General features: G+C 38.4%; 2 protein-coding genes across 5 annotated transcripts in view; one reads left to right on the forward strand and one right to left on the reverse strand.

The window, feature by feature from the left end:
* Positions 1-964: 964 nt before the first annotated feature.
* Positions 965-8,286, reverse strand: MORN2 (MORN repeat containing 2). The gene is made up of 8 exons (XM_004436728.3): positions 8,193-8,286; positions 7,557-7,624; positions 6,850-7,047; positions 6,361-6,490; positions 4,128-4,178; positions 3,608-3,714; positions 2,763-2,899; positions 965-1,293 (listed from the first exon to the last, which is right to left on the reverse strand). The coding sequence occupies exons 1-8, from the start codon at positions 8,284-8,286 to the stop codon at positions 1,191-1,193; spliced, it is 888 nt and encodes a 295-aa protein (XP_004436785.2). The 3' UTR covers positions 965-1,190.
* DHX57 (DExH-box helicase 57) overlaps positions 6,557-17,499 on the forward strand; it is a 59,379-nt gene continuing 48,436 nt past the window's right edge. For 3 of the 4 annotated variants that reach the window (XM_087436861.1, XM_004436729.3, XM_087436863.1), the window contains exons 1-2: positions 6,557-6,671; positions 15,023-15,246. In XM_087436861.1, coding sequence (XP_087292987.1) covers positions 15,029-15,246 — 218 coding nt within the window. In that variant the 5' untranslated portion in view covers positions 6,557-6,671; positions 15,023-15,028. Of the gene's footprint in view, positions 6,672-15,022; positions 15,247-17,499 lie in introns of those variants that run through there. The other variant, XM_087436862.1, reaches the window with a different exon arrangement.

The raw sequence follows: 17,499 nt of genomic DNA on the forward strand, positions 1-17,499 counted from the left end.
GTATCTACAAGGTTGTGGAACCATCACCACTAATTCTAGAGCATTTCCACCACCCAGAAAAGAAACCTTATACCTCCCAGTGCCTCCCTCCCCTGGCAACCACTAATGTACTTTCTGTCTCTATGGAGTTGCCTATTCTGGATGTTTCACATAGGCCATACAATATCACATAAAGGCCATACAATATGTGGCCTTTTGTGACTGGCTTCTTTTATTTAGTACAATGTGTTCAAGGTTCATTCATGTTATAGCGTGTATCAGTACTTCATTCCTTTTTATGGCTGAATAATATTCCATTGTATGAATATACCACATTTTGTTTATCCATTCATCAGTTAATAGATATTTGGGTTGTTTCCAGTATTGGGCTGTTATGAATAATGCTGCTATGAAAATTCCTGTACAAGTTAATTCTCTTGTGTATATACATAGGAATTGCTGGGTCCTATGGTAACTATACATTTAACTTTCTGAGAAACTGTTTTCCATAGTGCTATACCATTTTACATTCCCACCAGAAATGTTTGAGGTTTCCAGCTTCTCCACATCCTTGCCAACCTTTGTTATTGTCTGTCTTTTTAAATATAGCCATCCTACTGCTTCTGAAGTGGTATCTTATTTTGAGTTTAATTTGCATTTCCCTAAAGAGTAATGATGTTGAGCCTCTTTTCATTTGCTTATTAGACATTTGTGTATCTTCTTTGAAGAAATGTCTACTCAAATCCTGTGCCCATTTTTAAACTGGATTGTCTTTTTATTTATATATGTTTATATATAAGACTGCTTTATATATTCTGGAAACTAAACCTTTATCAGGTTTAGTTATATGATTTGCAAATGTTTTCTCCCATTCTGGGGATTCTCTTCTCATTTTCTTGATGTTTTCCTTTAACACATAGATATACTTTTTAAAGATGACAAAACTCAGGCAGACGATTAGAAATGGACTTTGCCAAGATTTGGATAGTTCTGCCGTGTTTATTAAAATGAGCAAACTCAATTGAATCACAATTTATTCTAAACTAATTATAAGATGATGAAAATAAAGTTCAAAAAGGCATGAGTGATGGTTTTATTGCCAAAATTATAATATAGAAGTAGTGTATGAAGTTATTTCAGATGACAGATTTAATTGTTTTCCTTACAACCGAAAGCTTCAATTACCACATTAAAACTTGAATGCAGAATATCTACATATGGAGCTTTAGTCTCAGGCCCGGAGCAGCTGTGAAATGAAAGTTACCACACCATTCCAGTCCTTGGATGTCAGTATACTGTCCTTCACCTTCCACCCTGCAATAGTAAAAAATAAGTTTGTTCATTAACCAAGACCAAGAATTTATAATCCAGATATAAGATTGTCTAGCATATTATATACCATGTCTGAAGAATTATATCTTTCCACTTTCAAAGTTTGATTTAAAATCTGGCATCTTGCTTTTGCTTTCACATCTTACAAAAAACATTACTATTCCAAATGAACACTGTCATTACATAAATTTTAGTGTCCAAGATTTTAGGATCACATATGCTAAGTTTACACAAAACCAAAACAATCAGCTAAAAAATGAAGTTTATATTAGTTTATTCATTTATTCAACAAATATTTATTGACTATCAATTATGTTTGAGGTGCTGTGCTCTGTGCTGGTGTGTGCTGACTCTTTGGAGTGGTGAAAATGCACTTCACATAAACAAACAGACATTTAACCCATTGGTCAGATTTTTCTCACTTTATTAACATCAGTGGAAAAAGTTTATATGTTATTGTCATAGACTTGGAGTCAAAATAGGTGAACAGGGCCGGCTCCGTGGCTTAGCGGTTAAGTGCACGCGCTCTGATGCTGGCGGCTCGGGTTCGGATCCCGGGCACGCCCCAAGGCACCACTTCTCCGTCCAACGCGAGGCCGAGTCCCACGTACAGCAACTAGAAGGATGTGATCCTATGACATACAACTGTCTACTGGGGCTTTGGGGGGAAAAAAATGAATAAATAAAATCTTTAAAAAAAAAAAAAACAAAATAGGTGAACACTTTTCTGCCCTCCTCAAAATGTATTCACACCAAGTACTACCTAACAATTAGGTTGTAGGTTGCATTTCCAATTCTGGAAATAATCAAGGGGTATTATAAATGAACATGAACCTCTGGGTGACATGGCATGGTATTCAGGGTGAAGATTAAGCTTGTAAAATTGTGCTAATGTTTCATTTCACTTTCATTTTTCCTACAAGCATATGCTCAGAAAGGACAACAGTGGGTACCTTTCTACAACTGGAAAATTAACTAATTTTGCTTACATTTTAAAAATTAGCCTAGTAAAAGTGTACACACATATCAGGTCAAAATGAAATAAACAGTTATGAAATTATCCCCAAGGCTGTTTTTTAAAAAGTTTGTCAAGCTATTTCAAGGGAAAGTAATTTTTGGCCTAAATTTTCTCAGTAATTGTGACAAGCTTTCCATTTCCAAGCTGACTGCAAAAAGTTCTACAGGAATAGAGGAGTCAAGAGGAAATAAATGAAAAGCCTAACAGATAATCACCAGGAAGGATATTTTCTTTTGGAGGCTCATGATGGTCTTAGCCTCTCTTACATTTTTCCTCCCAAAATAACCCAACAATTCTTACAAAATACATTATAAACATATTTTAACTAAATATATTGCAAAAGAATATTTAGCATTAACTAAATATAATATTTAAGCAAACATGGCTGAAAAGAATCTTTTAGAACTACAGTGACTTTTTATTTTAAGCTTACCTATTTTCATTGAAATTTCCAGTGTACTTTGCTCCAGTTGGGAATGTATAAGTCCCCAATCCATGAAACATATTGTCCTTAAAGTGTCCTTCATATACTGCTCCTGAAAAATGCTCAAGTCTTCCAAAACCATTCATCTGTTTGTAACAAAGGAAAATGACCTCAGTAACTAACCTTCAGTTTCAAAAAGGTACACATATGTCTACCATCCACTTAGTTATTAGTCAATCTATCATTGTATTACCTTGTATTTCCACAAAAATAAGACAACATTTTTACCATTGTCCTTCACATATTTCTCTGTGAAGCCTGCCAAGTCCAATGTTCCTGAGCTGAGGCATTTGAACATTTTGGGGGTCCATAATGGTGAAAATAGGGGTCCTTGAGATACCTTGAATATATGAAAAATCTTAAAGGGCAACCAGTTTAGTTAGCCCAGGAAACAGTATAAAAATGTTGTTAAGAACAAAAATTTATAATCAAGCAGACCTGGGTACACATTCTTGTTTCATCACTTACTAGCTGGGCAAGAAACTTGACCCTGATTTCTCTCATTTGTGAAATAGGAGTATTAACGGTATCATCCTCAAGAGGTTGCTATGAGGATTAAATGAGAAAATTATGTAATGAGTTTAGTTTACTCAAAGAATAGGAGATGAGAAAGATGATAATGATGATGATTAGCTCTCTGCATGAGTTTAATATTACTCATATATGTTAAATATAATCATTTATTTTTATTGTATAGCCTACTCACATGTGTTTTTGATTAATGACAAAATGCTTGGAATCATTTAACCAATAAGGTTACTTATTCACTTCAGAGTTCAACAGAACAATATTACCTTGTCATCTTTCCAGCTTCCTGTGTAGACAATCCCATTAGGAGTGGTATGAATACCTATTCCATTTCTCTCAAAGATTCCAGAAGATGTTCTTGTACAGTCACCATCTAAACATAGAGAAATACTGAAGATTATAAACAAGAACTCTGTTTGACTAAATAATAAAGTATTTATGTTCAGGCCTAATCACAACTGCACCCCTATGGGTCTCTTTGGCTCCCTAGTGCTGAAACCAATGCGACCAGAGATGAGGAGCTCCATGGACCTAAAAGGTCTTGTAACCACTGAGGCTCAAGGGCCAGAAAGATTGACAGATCCCATAGGTTTCCAAGGGATACTGTCTAGACAACATTAGAGTTTAGATTTAAAATCTGTTCACCAATTAGTATTTCCATGTTATTTTATTTAATGAAGTTAATATCCCAATAGTAGTTTTATAAAATGTGACAGTCTCATTTTTTTGCTCTTAAGCTATTTAATTTTAGTCTGTATAGAAAAAGTAATTGAAATGTATGCTTACCATATTTGTCTCCATTTGGAAATATAAAGTTTATCTTATACACTTCTGTAGCTGTTTTAAAAGATTTAAGAAAAGTCACATAAACTTAAATATTTTTATGTCATAAGACCTATAACAAATGTGCTGTAAGAGTTAACCAAATCGACTCACTTCATATGATCACAAGCATATCATGATTACTTGCAATTCCCATAGTTTAGTGTAGGGTCCTGGGAAAATAAATACTTTTGTCTAGATGATCTATTTTTATTTATTTGTTTGTTTATTACAACAGCTTTATTACTATATAATTCACATACCACAAAACTTACCTTTTAAAATTACAGTTTACTGTGTTTTTAGCATATTCAGAATGGTACAACTATCACCACAATCTAATTTTAGAATATCTTAATCACCTCCCAAAGAAATCCTGTACCCATAAGCAGTTATGCTCCATTCCCTTAATTCCCTGCCACCCCTCGCCCCAGCCCCTGGCAACCACTAATCTACTTTCTGTCGCTACGGATTTGCCTCTTCGGGACATTTCGTAGAAATGGAATCACATAATACGTGGTCCTTTGTGACTGGCTTCTTTTACTTAGCATAATGTTTTCAAGGTTCATCCATATGGTAGTATGTATCTGTACTTCATCTCTTTTTAAGGCTGAATAGTCCATTGTATGGAAAGAACATATTTTATTTATTCATTAGTTGATGGACTGTTGGGTTGTTTCCAGTTATGGCTATTATGAATAATGCTGCTATGGACATTCATGTATAAGTTTTTATTTCTTTTGGGTAGCCTATATGATCTATTGATTGTCTCACAGAGGTAAGGTAGAGTGAGGAATCTCTGATTTGGCAGTAGGAGGAAATAGAAAATAAAGAAAGATAGTAAGTGAGGAGGAGTAGGATTGGGGGTCCAAACAGAATGAGACTGGGATGGAGACCAGGTGAAAAAAGAAGTAAGAAAACCACAGGACAGAGGGGTGGGGGCAGGGGTGGAGGTGGGAGTGAGGAATCTATGCCTCAGAGCCCTGGGACATTTAGTGGATTAAAACACGAGAAACTTTTTCCAATACTGAAGAAAACATGTATGTAGAGAAGATAAGTAAACTCTAACTTCCAGGACAATAGAGTCTACTAGAATATTACTCAAAGTATGGTCCATGCATCAGAATCATCTGCAAGTTTCTAGGCCCTACCCTTTCCTACAGATTCAGAATCTCTATGGGTGGGGCAAAGGAACTGATATTTTTAATTTAAAAATTAATTTAGGTGCCAGTTGAGAAAGGCTGGAGGTTCATCCTCTTTGAGGAAAGAGTTAATAACACAATAGGTAGAAGACTTTAAAATGCTGTAACATCCTCATAGAGAAAAGGAGCGTATAGAATCCTTGCGGCAGGAACAGGTGGTTACGAAAGAGAACCAACTGGCAATCTAAGAAATGAATAATATAATTGGTGAAATAAAACTCCTTAGAAGGGCTGAATAACAGAATGGATACAACTGAAAACTAAATTAGTGAACTGGAATACAAGGTTGAAAATTTTCCCGGAAAGAGGCACAAAGAAAAACAGAGGTTTCACCTGAGCAGAGCCTTTCTTCTCTCCCTTCACCCCGACTCCTCTAGGAGACCCCACAATACTGTGGGCCTATCCCGACTATAGTACTCAGGGCCCTATTAAACTAGCGCTTTTGTGCCGGAATCCCCCATCACAATACGGGCTCGTCTAGGTCAGGGATGACGGATTAGTCAAATCTCTTTTCTCACCTTAGTGTCCAGCTCAGTGCTTAGTACTTACCGGTAGGAACTGAATGCCTAGTGAATGAACGGCACTTGGGAAGCAATCGTTAAACGCTTTTTAAGCAGAGCACTTGATCATACAAGAAACCGAACTGTTTTCAATTGCCCTTAAATGGTTCCACATTCGAAGCTTTGTAATGTGAAAGTTAGAGGGAACCTAAGAGATCGCGACCATCTGACACTACAGAGGAAACTGAAACCCAGAGAGGTTGGCACTTGCCTAAGATGTCACAACAGCGAATGAACGGCCAAATCAGACCTAGAATCCACGTCTCCTGATTCCCAGGCCAGGGGCTCTCCGCGCCCCCACCCCACCCCCAGTGTAGACGCTCAGGAAATTTGTCACACCCGCACTGGTGTTACTAGGAGCCGAGCTCTGGCTCGATGCGAGTTCTTCTTAAAGGCGCTCTACCGCGCTCGGGGCGTTGCGAGGCGGGCACTCACTTGACATAGACGTGTTGGAAAGATTTTCTTGACTCTGCGATTCCCCTTGGGCCGCCAGCTCGGCGGCCTGCAGGAAACCAAACGCTAGCTCAGCACCCAGTGCGACTCGGTTGCTGTGGCGACCAGGCACCTCTCACCCGGAAGCGAATATGCAAGGGGCGAGGCCGAGCCAATCAGAAGGCGCCAGGGCTGCTGGGCCGCGGCGGAGCCGCTCCAGGTGAGATCCGTGAGGTGGCCGAGCCCTGGCGGGACCCCTCGCCCCTGAGCGCTCTGTCGTGACAGCCGCCCGGAGAAGCAGCGCAGCGAGCCCGGTACGGCCTCCCCTTCCGCGGGCGAGGGATGTGTGGCCTTGTGCGTGCTCTGCGCGTCGCCTTGCTTGTCAGTGTACGGACCCTTCTACCGCCTCCCTCTCCACGAGTGATCAGGCCCTGAGGACCATCCCAGGGCGGTGGGATCCAGCCTGTCTAGCTGGGGCCTGTGAGTCTGGACCAGCAGGGGCCCAGGCCCTGGGACCGGGCCAAGTGGGGGTCGGCACCTGAGGTTGCCCACGCTCAGGTTGGAGGCGGGGGAGCTGATTTCAGGGTCGGAGCGGGGAACCGAGTTGCACTGGAGGGGCTCAGGCTTCGTTTCTTGTCTCTGTCTCCATCTCGAGTGGTTATTTGGGGAGGGGACTGGGGACGACGTATGCTGGAAGAAAGGTACCAGGTCTGGGTATCTGCATATTCAGAGATTTGCCTGGAAGTGGAGTGAGGTGTGGTCGGTTTTCAGTGCCCAGCTTCGTGATTCTGTTCCTGGGAGGCCAAACTTGGGTGTGACACAAGGGATGCACTTCGAGCCAAACTTAGGTTCCTGTGTCCATGGTGAAGAAAGATAGTTGGAATCTTCCCAGGCTAAATGGAATAGAATAGTGGAATCTATCCATGTGGATTATACCACCTAATTCCTATTCCCTAGAAAACGTCTGGGGAGAGTCATATTGGATGCAACCAGCAAGTGTTCGTTTAAATTTTGAGAGCAGGTCTCAGATAAAATTTTAAAGGTACCAATTACTGGGTTGGTGTGAGACAAGTTGTTGATGGCTCTTTAGGCAAGCTAGCTGTGGCTTGGTCTGGTTGGCTAGCCACTAATTCTTTTTTTTCAATGGGAGTGCAGTGTCTTCTTGCTTTTTCTTAACGTTTCTTACTTCACAAACTTACCTGGGCTGGGTGCTTTTTGAGATGAAGCTCTGATCTTTCTGTCTGATTTGTATATCTTTTCCCTTTTTCTAAATTTTAGAAATAATAGGTAATTATTAATGTGCAACCTTAGAGAATCCAGTTTGTCCCATTGTTTTGGTCTCCCATTAAGCTTTTAATGACCCTACATTTTTGTATGTGTATATGTACCATTGTTTTTACAGAAGAACTTGAGGTAGTTGGACTTCTTTCTTATGATGTTCTTACCTAAGAGCATCTGAAGTCAGAGCAAACCTGTAATGATGGAGTTTTAAATTTGGATTGGAAGAGTATATTAACCGTATTTTTTATTTTCTATATTTTGTGATGTTTTGACATCTTGCAGGCCTAGCTGGCCAGGAAGAAATTGCCCTTCCCAGGGCTAGCTAGTTAACAACTCATCTGTGAACACGCCTTTCATATGCAAACCAACCAATCCTGTGCCCATACTCCCAACTACCTCCTTTATCTAATTCTCACACCCAAGCCGATAATTCCTCTGTCCTAAATCAACCCAGGGCCAGGTACCAGGCAACTAGAGACAGCCCCTATGCCCCAAAGTCTGCTGGAATTATTCAAACTAGCCAATCCTAAATGGTTTACCCTGCCCTGCCTCACCTTTCCTGTGGAAACCCCAAGAAAGGCTGTGGCCCATGCCTTCCCCTGGCTCCTTTCTGCCTCCTAACACTGGTGCTTCCCCGTGGCCCGGCATGGCATGGCATGCCTCTCCTTTCTAGCGGAACTGTGAGTAACGTTAAACTTTTCTTTCGATGGCGTTGACCTCTCTGTCACTCAATCACCTTTATAAATTAAGACCCAGGCACAAATCAAGGAAGGACTGGCTTATCATTAAACTTTGAATTGAAGATACAAGGTACATATGTGTAGGGTAAGGGGGAGATATGGTAGAAAGAATTTCAGCTTTCGAGTCAAATGGATTGTTTCAAACCCTGACCCCAGAGTTTGCTGCTATAGTTGGTGACATTAGGTGAGTCATATAATTTATCTATGCTCTAGTTTCCTCCTCTGTAAAATATAGAAAACAATATTTATCTTATCAGAGTTTTAGGAGATTAAATGAAATAATCTTACCTTTCCCCTCAATGCAGACTGGTATATCCAACTGATACCAAGCAAGGGCTTGATCTGCTTGCTGCAAGATAAAAGATCAAGCTGGGGATGGTAGAGAAAGAACTTTAATAAGCCATAAGCTAGCATATCGGAAGATGATGAACTATCATCCTCAGAAAACCTATCTTAAAGGGGAATTGATTTGGAAATGACTTTGGAAATAAGGCAAACAGGTTTGGGGAGGGGACTCAGAAATGTCAGAGGATGGATGACCGCAGAACGTTGAGTGCTTCTCCATAGCAGATCTGCTGAATGCAACATTCCTGAGGAATTGAAGAAAACCTCAGTTACTTCTTTATCTGGGACAGAAGGAACCGTTTGGGCAGAGGACAAGTTATCTTTCTACCAGTCACGGAGTAGCTTGCCTATGTGCAGTTCTAAGCACTTTTCCAGAGCACATTGTGAGAATAAGACGGGCAGGGGGTGCATGTGGCCCTGGGGGCTGAAGTTGGAAGAGTCTTCTGCGCAGGGGCAACTGCTCAATGCTCCTGCCAGATGCTTAGTCAGGCAGAGGGCTGTCAGCAAGCTACTCTGCAGAGCAAGCTCAGAAACTTTGGTTACTTTGTTTCCCACGTTAACCTTGTGGGTACAGGCACAGGCACAGTTTCATCCTAATCCAGCGAAACTTGAACTCCTTCCTCCTCGGTTTCACAACTACCTTCTACATATCTTCATTTGAGTATCTAATAGGCATCTCAAGTGTAACATATCCAATCTGAACTTGTGACATTCCCCAAATCTTTCCCTCCCCACTATTCCCATTCTGAGTACCTGGCACCGCTATTCACCTAGTTAACCTAGGCCAAAAAATCTTGCAGTAATTCTAGATACTTCTTTCCTGTACCTTTCAGTCTAATTCATCTACCTTCCAAGTACATTGAGAATCTATGACTGCTTTTCAACTCCACTTGCTCCCACCCTAGTCCAACTCACTGTACTTTTTGTCTGGTCTGAATGACTGCAGTAGTTTCCTAACTGGCCTTCTGGTTTCTCCTCACCTCTCTACAGTCTTTTTATTCTTCCCATAGCAGCTAGAGTAATTGTTTTAAAACATAAGTCAGTTGTATCAAGCTTTTGCTTCAGCTCTCTAGTGACTTCCTATTATATTTAGAATAAAATTCGAAGTCCTTCCCAGGGCCTAGATGGCCTTCTCTACTCTCTGTCCTCATCCCCTTTCCTCACTTCACTGCAGACCCACCAGAATCCTGACCGTTTATCAAGCCCAGTGCATTGAAGACGTTCTGGACTCAGCACCTTTGCATTTATTATGGCTTCTGCTTACAATGCTCTTTTCACAAATATTTCATGGCTTGTTCTCGCAGTATGTTCAGGTTTCTGCTCAAATGTGATCTCAGAGAGATGACCACTTTTACCTGACCACTCTATCTAAAATAACAACGTCAGAGTTTTGCTTTTTCATCAAAACACTTAACTGATACTATATATCTATTTATTTGTTATTTGTCTTACAAAAAAAAGAAATTTTGTCTTTTTTACTATTATATCTCTAGGATCTGGCACAAAATAAGTGCTCAATAAGTATTTGTGGAATGAATAAATAAATAAGGAATCTCCATTCTCATATCAGTCATTTATTCAACTTTCAGTCATTCCACAAATACATATTGAATATATACTATATGGCAGACACTGTGTTATAGTTGCAGTGGTAATCAAAATATACGTAATCCTTGCCTTCAGAGAGCTTTTGGAGAGAAGGAGGGGGGAGATAAACACAAAATAAATGCTAAATATGTATAATTATGAAAGATTTTGAAGAAAAGCATATCAAGAGACCTAATTTAATTTCCTCATATTTGTGAGTTTCCCAAATTTTTTCCTGCTTTTGATTTCTAATTTCATCCCACCGTGGTTGCAAAACACACTGTGTATTATTTCTTTTTTAATTTATTGAGGTTTGTTTTATAGCATAGCATATAGTCTGTCCTAGAAATTTTCCTTGTCCACGTGAGAAAAATGTGTATTGATGTTGGGTAAAGTGTTCTATAGATGTCTTTTAGGTCTAGTTGGTTTATACTGTGTTTCAAGTCTTCTGCTTCCTTGTTGATCTTGTATCTAGTTGTTCTTTACCATTGTTGAAAGTGGGATATTGAAGCCTCCTACTGTTATTATTGCAGTGTCTATTTCTCTCTTCATTTCTGTCAGTTGTTGCTTCATGTATTTTGGTACTCTGTAATTAGGTGCATATATGTTTATAATTGTTATATCTTCCTAATGGATTGACCCTTTTATCATTATGAAATGTCCTTCTTTGCCTCTAATAACATTTTTTGCTTTAAAGTCTATTTTGTCTGTATTAACATAGCCACTCCATCTTTCTTGTGGTAGCTCTTTGCATGATTTATCTTTTTCCATCCTTTTGCTTTTCATTTCTTTGTATCTTTGAATTTAAAGTGATAAATATGGGGCCAGCCTGGTGGCGTAGCAGTTAAGTTCGTGTGCTCTGCTTCAGCAGTCCAGGGTTGCCAGTTCGGATCCTGGATGCGGACCTACTCACCGCTCATTAAGCCATGCTGAGGGGCCGTCCCACATAGAAGAACTAGAAGGACCTAGGATATACAACTATATCCTGGGGCTTTAGGGAGGGGAAAAAAAAGAAAAAGGAAGATTGGCAACATATGTTAGCTCAGGGCCAATCTTCCTCAAAATAAAATAAAAGAAAGTGATAAATAAATAGACAGCATATAGTTGGGTCATGTTTTTTATCCAGTCTGATAACCTGTCTTTTGATTGAATTGTTTAATTCGTTCATACTTAATGTTATTATTGATATAGTAGGATTTACATCTGCCATTCTACTTTTTGTTGTCTATATGTCTCATGTCTATTTTGTTTTTCTGTTCCTATTTTACTGCTTTCTTTTGTATTGTCATTAAGTGAATATTTTCTAATGCAGTATTTTAATTTCTTTAATGATTTTTTCCAGTATTTTTTTTTGAGTTTTTGGTTTGTTTTTTAGTGACTGCTCTAGGGTTTATCATCTACATCTTAACATATCAGAATCAGCTTCACATTTATACTAGCTCAATTTCAGTAATATATTTAGTAATATATATGAGAGTAATATTACTGTCATATACAGTCATGAGTTGCTTAACGATGAGGATACGTCCTGAGAAATACATTGTTAAGTGATTTTGTGATTGTGTGAACATCATAGAGTATACTTACACAAACCTAGATGGTATAGCCTACTATACACCTCGGCTATATGGTACTAATCTTATGGGACCACCGTTGTATATGTGGTCCATCATTGACTGAAATGTTGTTTTGTGGCTCATAACTGTAGCCACATTGATTTCCCCTCCTTTTTGTGGTGTTATTGTTATACATGTTAGATCTATTAATATTACAAACCCAACAATACATTGTTATAATTATTACCTTATCTGTAGGCATTTTTTTAGCCCAATACAACTATGCTCCCACCAACTTGCTTTGTGCTGTTACTGGCAAATATATTACATTTCTATATATTATAGGCCCCAATATTATATCATATACATATTATTTTATACAATTGCTTTTTAAATTGGTTATGCAAAGGAGAAAAATATGCATTTTTACTTTTTTATTATTATGTAATTACCTTTACAGGTGCTTTTTGTTTTTTGTGTGGATTCAGATTACCATCTAGGGTCACTTGCTTCAGCCTGAAGAACTTCCTTTAGTATTTCTTGTAAAGCAAGTCTGATGTCAACAAATTCTCTATTTTTATCTGGGAAAGTTTTTATTTCACCTTCATTCTTGAAAAATTGCTTTTCTGGATATAGGATTCTTGGTTGACAGTTCTTTGAGTACTTTGTATATATTATGTCACTGCCTTGTGGCCTCTGTTGTTTCTGCCAAAAAGTCAGCTGTTAATCTTATTGGGGTTACACCTGTAAGTGACAAGTTGTTTTTCTCTTACTACTTTCAAAATTTTCTCCATGTCTTTAACCTGCAACACTTTTACTATAATGCGTCTGTTTATGGATCTGTTTGTCTTTATCCTACTTGGAATTCTTTGAGCTTCCTGGATGTGTAGGTTATTGTCTTTCAATAAATTTGAGAAATCTGCCATTATTTCTTTGAATATTTTTCTGCTCTTTTCTCTTTCTCCTATCTTTCTGGTACTCCCATTATGCATACTACTAACTTTGGGTTAATTTGTTCTTTTTTCTAGTTTCTTGACATTTACATTTTGGTTTATTTGAGATCTTTCTTTTTTCTTAATGTAGGCATTTATCACTATAAAATTCACTCTTGGAACTCCTTTTGCTGTATCCTATAAGTTTTAGTATGTTGTGTTTCCCACTTTTAGTTGTTTCAAGATATTTTTAAATTTCCCTTTTGATTTGTTCTTTGACCCATTGGTTGTTTAGGAGCATGTTATTTAGTGTCCACATATTTATGAGTTTTGAAGTTTTTCTTCTGTTATTGATTTCCAGTTTCATATCATTGTGGTCAGAAAAGATGCTTGATATGATTTCAATCTTCTTAAATTTGTTAGGACTTGTTTTATGGCCTATCATATAATCTATCCTGAAGAATGTTCCATATGCACTTGAGAAAAATGTGTGTTCTGCTGCTGTTGGATGGAATGTTCTAGGTATATCTGTTAGGTCCATTTGGTCTAAATTGTAGTTCAAGTCCACTGTTTCCTTATTTGATTTTCCATCTGAATGGTCTGTCCATTGTTGAAAGTGGGGTATTAAAGTCCCCTATTATTATTGTATTTCTGTCTAGTTCTCTCTTCAGATATGTTAATATTTGCTTTATATATTTAGGTGCTGTGATATTGGGTACATAAATATTTACAATTGTTAGATCCTCTTGATGAATTGACCCCTTTATCATTAAATAATGACCTTCTTTGTCTCTTGTTACATTTTTTGACTAGTAAAGTCTATTTTGGCTGATACAAGTATAGCTGTCCCTGCTCTCTTTTGGTTTCCATTTGCATGGAATATCTTTTTCCATCCCTTTGCTTTCAGTCTATGTGTGTCCTTAAAGCTGAAGCAATACTATTGTAGGTAGCATGTAGTTGGGTCTTGATTTTTTTATCCATTCAGCCACTCTGTCTTTTGATTGCAAAATTTAGTCTGTTTACATTTAAAGTAATTATTGATAGGTAAGGGCTTACTATCACCATTTTGTTCGTTGTTTCCCGGGTGTTTTATAGATTCTTTGCTCCTTTCTACCTCTCTTGCTGTCTTGCTTTGTGATTTGATGATTTTTTGTAGTGGTACACTTTGATTCCTTTGTCTTTTGTGTATCTACTATAGATTTTTGCTTTGTAGTACCATGGGGCTTACATAAAACACCATATAGTTATAACATTCTATTTTAAACTGACAGCAACTTTACTTCTATTGTGTACAGAAGCTCTACACTTTACTCCCTGCTTTGATTCCTTTATCTTTTGTGTATCTACTATAGGTTTTTGCTCTGTGGTTACCATGAGGCTTACATAAAACATCATATAGGGGCCTGCCCTGTGGCTTAGTGGTTAAGTGCATGTGCTCCGCTACTGGTGGCCCAGGTTCGGATCCTGGGCGTGCACCGACGTGCCGCTTCTCTGGCCATGCTGAGGCGGCATCCCACATACAGCAACTAGAAGGGTGTGCAACTATGACATACAACTATCTGCTGGGGCTTTGGGGGAAGAAAGGAGGAGGATTGGCAATAGATGTTAGCTCAGAGCTGGTCTTCCTCAGCAAAAAGAGGAGGATTGGCATGGATGCTAGCTCAGGGCTGATCTTCCTCGGGAAAAAAAAAACCAAAACGTCGTATAGTTATAACATTCTGTTCTAAGCTGATAGGAACTTAACTTTGATCACATACAAAAGCTCTATACTTTTATTCCCCTCAGACAAAATCTCTGAGCCTGGGCTTTGTTCCTGAAAGTAAATATGTAAATATAAATTTTTTTTATCAAATCACATATTAAACATGTGAAAACATCTCTTCTCAACTAGAGTTTTTTAAACCTTATACCAGACCTAATCAAATTAGAAGGTAGGATTGGGGTCTAGGCATGTGCATTTTGAAATTTCTGCATGTATTTCTGATGCACATCCCTGGTTAAGAAATCTGTGTCAGAGAAACTCACTAAGTATTAATCCTAAGGGGGATGTGCTTGTAAATCTTTTTGTGAAGCAATTTATGCATGCTTCCCTTAAATTGGCTCTTTTAAAATGTGCATTTTCCTTTATTTCTTTAAAATAGGCTACATCCATAACTTTGACAAACAAAGGATTATTATACTTGTCTGATTTTATGATGTCTGTATTACTTTTTTTCTCTTGCAGGTGAAAATGAGTTCTTCAGTAAGAAGAAAAGGCAAACCAGGCAAAGCAGGTGGAAAGGGGTCTTCCAGAGGAGGAAGAGGAGGCAGGAGCCATGCTAGTAAATCTCACGGAGGTGGCAGCGGTGGCGGTGGTGGTGGTGGTGGCGGCAATAGAAAGGCCTCAAGTAGAATTTGGGATGATGGCGATGACTTTTGTATCTTCAGTGAATCAAGGCGCTCATCCAGGTCATTATATTCTTTGAATGTTCAAAGATGGAAACAGTATCAATTCCTAATCTATGGGACAACAGATGGCTAAGAGAAAGGAAGAAAAATGCCAAATAATTCTGGTCATATTAATTGTTCCTCTTGTTTTAAAACCTTGTAATCCCCCTCTTTGTAACCTTTTCTAAAGGCATGATGGCAAATAACACCTTTTTTTTTTGGAAGGTTGACAACTGAAGTTAACTTTAACTTCCACATGACACTGTGAATTGAGTATAATACTGTTTCTGTAACCAACGTTACTAGGAAAGTAAATATTGGAAATGGTGAAAATCGTTTTAAGTATTTCTTAGGCATTATAGTCTGAAGGTCCCAAAATGTGACCTGACTGGCACTCTGTCTTTCTAGTTGATGATCACTTATCTATTTTCCAACCAGATCAGCCAAATCTTCATTGGTGCTTCATGTGATTATTGGTGACAGGTGTCATATTCAGGCTTCTCTCATATCCAACTTTTAAATAATGAATAAATTCTGATAATTATAATGAATATTTAATGAAAGTAAAGTGTTGTGCAATATAAATATAAAATTCTCATTGTCTCTCAAACTGCACTGTGAGCTGTTTACTGGAATTTTTAGAGATGGAAAGACTTCTGTAAAGCTCTACACACATACACACACACATACACACATTCTTTTGTGGGAATAATTCTCAATTAAACGTTAGTTAGAAAGGAATATAGATGAGTGCTGAAGTTTAACTGCATCATACATGCTTTTAACTTAAATGAGTTCAATCATATGCATTCAGGAAAAAAAGAAAAAGGGAAACAAATAGGATTTAAGTAGTTTAAACTTGCCGCTAAATGAATCTGGGCCCTGTAGTGAGCAAGATATGGAGAGAGGAATACGCTATTCCCTCAGACAGTCTCAGTTTCCAAGTGCTTTTTGTAGTTTAAGCCTCTTGATGCACTGAATATGTGATATTAGGGTTTAAATATATGTTTTTCGTACATGGTCCCTAACATAACCAAATACTTCATCTGCTATTCAACAGAGAGTCTACATTTTTTTCCATTCTAGAAGAAAAATGGTCATTTTGGACATATTGAGAGATAATATATCAGTCTCAAACTTGACACCTTTTTAAAGAATCTTCTAGAATAATTTTAAATTATGTTTTCACTTTAGCTGCTGATTTAAGAACCTAACTTCTGAGTTAGATGCAGCTCAATTCTTTTTGAAAACATAGACATTATAGATTCTTAGAGTCTCAGACGTTTATTCATGCAACAGATATTTACTGAGTGCCTCCTATGCACCAGGCACTGTTTAGGGACTAGGATTACAGCAATGAATAAAATATTGTCCTTGTCTTCATAGGAGGAGTTTTGAGGTAGAAAGACCATAAACAAATGCATAATATGTCAAGTTTAAGTGCTGTGGGGAAAAATAAAAGAGGGTAAAAGGGATGGAAAGTACCAAACGATTGTTGGTATTTTTAAATAGTTGCTATTTTATGTAGTGTGATCAGAGAAGCCTTCTCTAATAATGTGTAATTTGAGCAGGAAGAAGAAGGAATTGAAGGAGTGAGCTGTGAAGCTATCTGAGGGAAAAACATTCAAGGCAGAGGGAACAGCAAGTACAAAGTCTCTAAGGCAGGAATGTGCTTAGAAGGTTTAGGAAATGGCAAGGAAGCCATGTGGCTAGAGTGGATGGGTAAGAAGGAGAGTGATAGGCAGTTAGATCCAAGAGGCTACACTGTGTAGGATCTTATAGGCAGTTATAAGGACTTGGGCTTTTGCTCTAAGATGGGAAGCCATTGCAGGTTTGAGGCAAGGGTGTGTGACATCAATCATTCTGGCCAGAGTTGCTACTGTTCAATATATGCCTTTATGTGAATTAGAAAATAGTGCCCCTTTCTTTGGGCACTTACAGCCCCAGGATGCACAGCCTGGCAAATAGAACATAGACTGGATTTTAGCTCTTGCTGTGCCCTCCTCCCTCATCCTCTTCCCTCCTCCTCCCCGCCAGGAGCCTTTGCACAGTGTATAGTCTGTGCAGCCATACTCAGTAGCCCTGCCTTAGTGTGCTGTGTGGAGAATAGACTACAGGGGGACATGGGTTGGAAGCAGGGAGACCAATTAGGAGGTATTCTCCAAGTGGAGATGTCATAGACAATTTAATATATAAGTCTGGAGTTCAAGAAAAAGAAAGAGGATAGAGAAGTAAATGTATGAGTCCACTATGAATAAATACTATTTAAAGCTA

Source organism: Ceratotherium simum, chromosome 11, assembly GCF_057802395.1.
Source record: "Ceratotherium simum simum isolate JZ-2026a chromosome 11, ASM5780239v1, whole genome shotgun sequence".
NCBI lineage: Eukaryota > Metazoa > Chordata > Mammalia > Perissodactyla > Rhinocerotidae > Ceratotherium > Ceratotherium simum.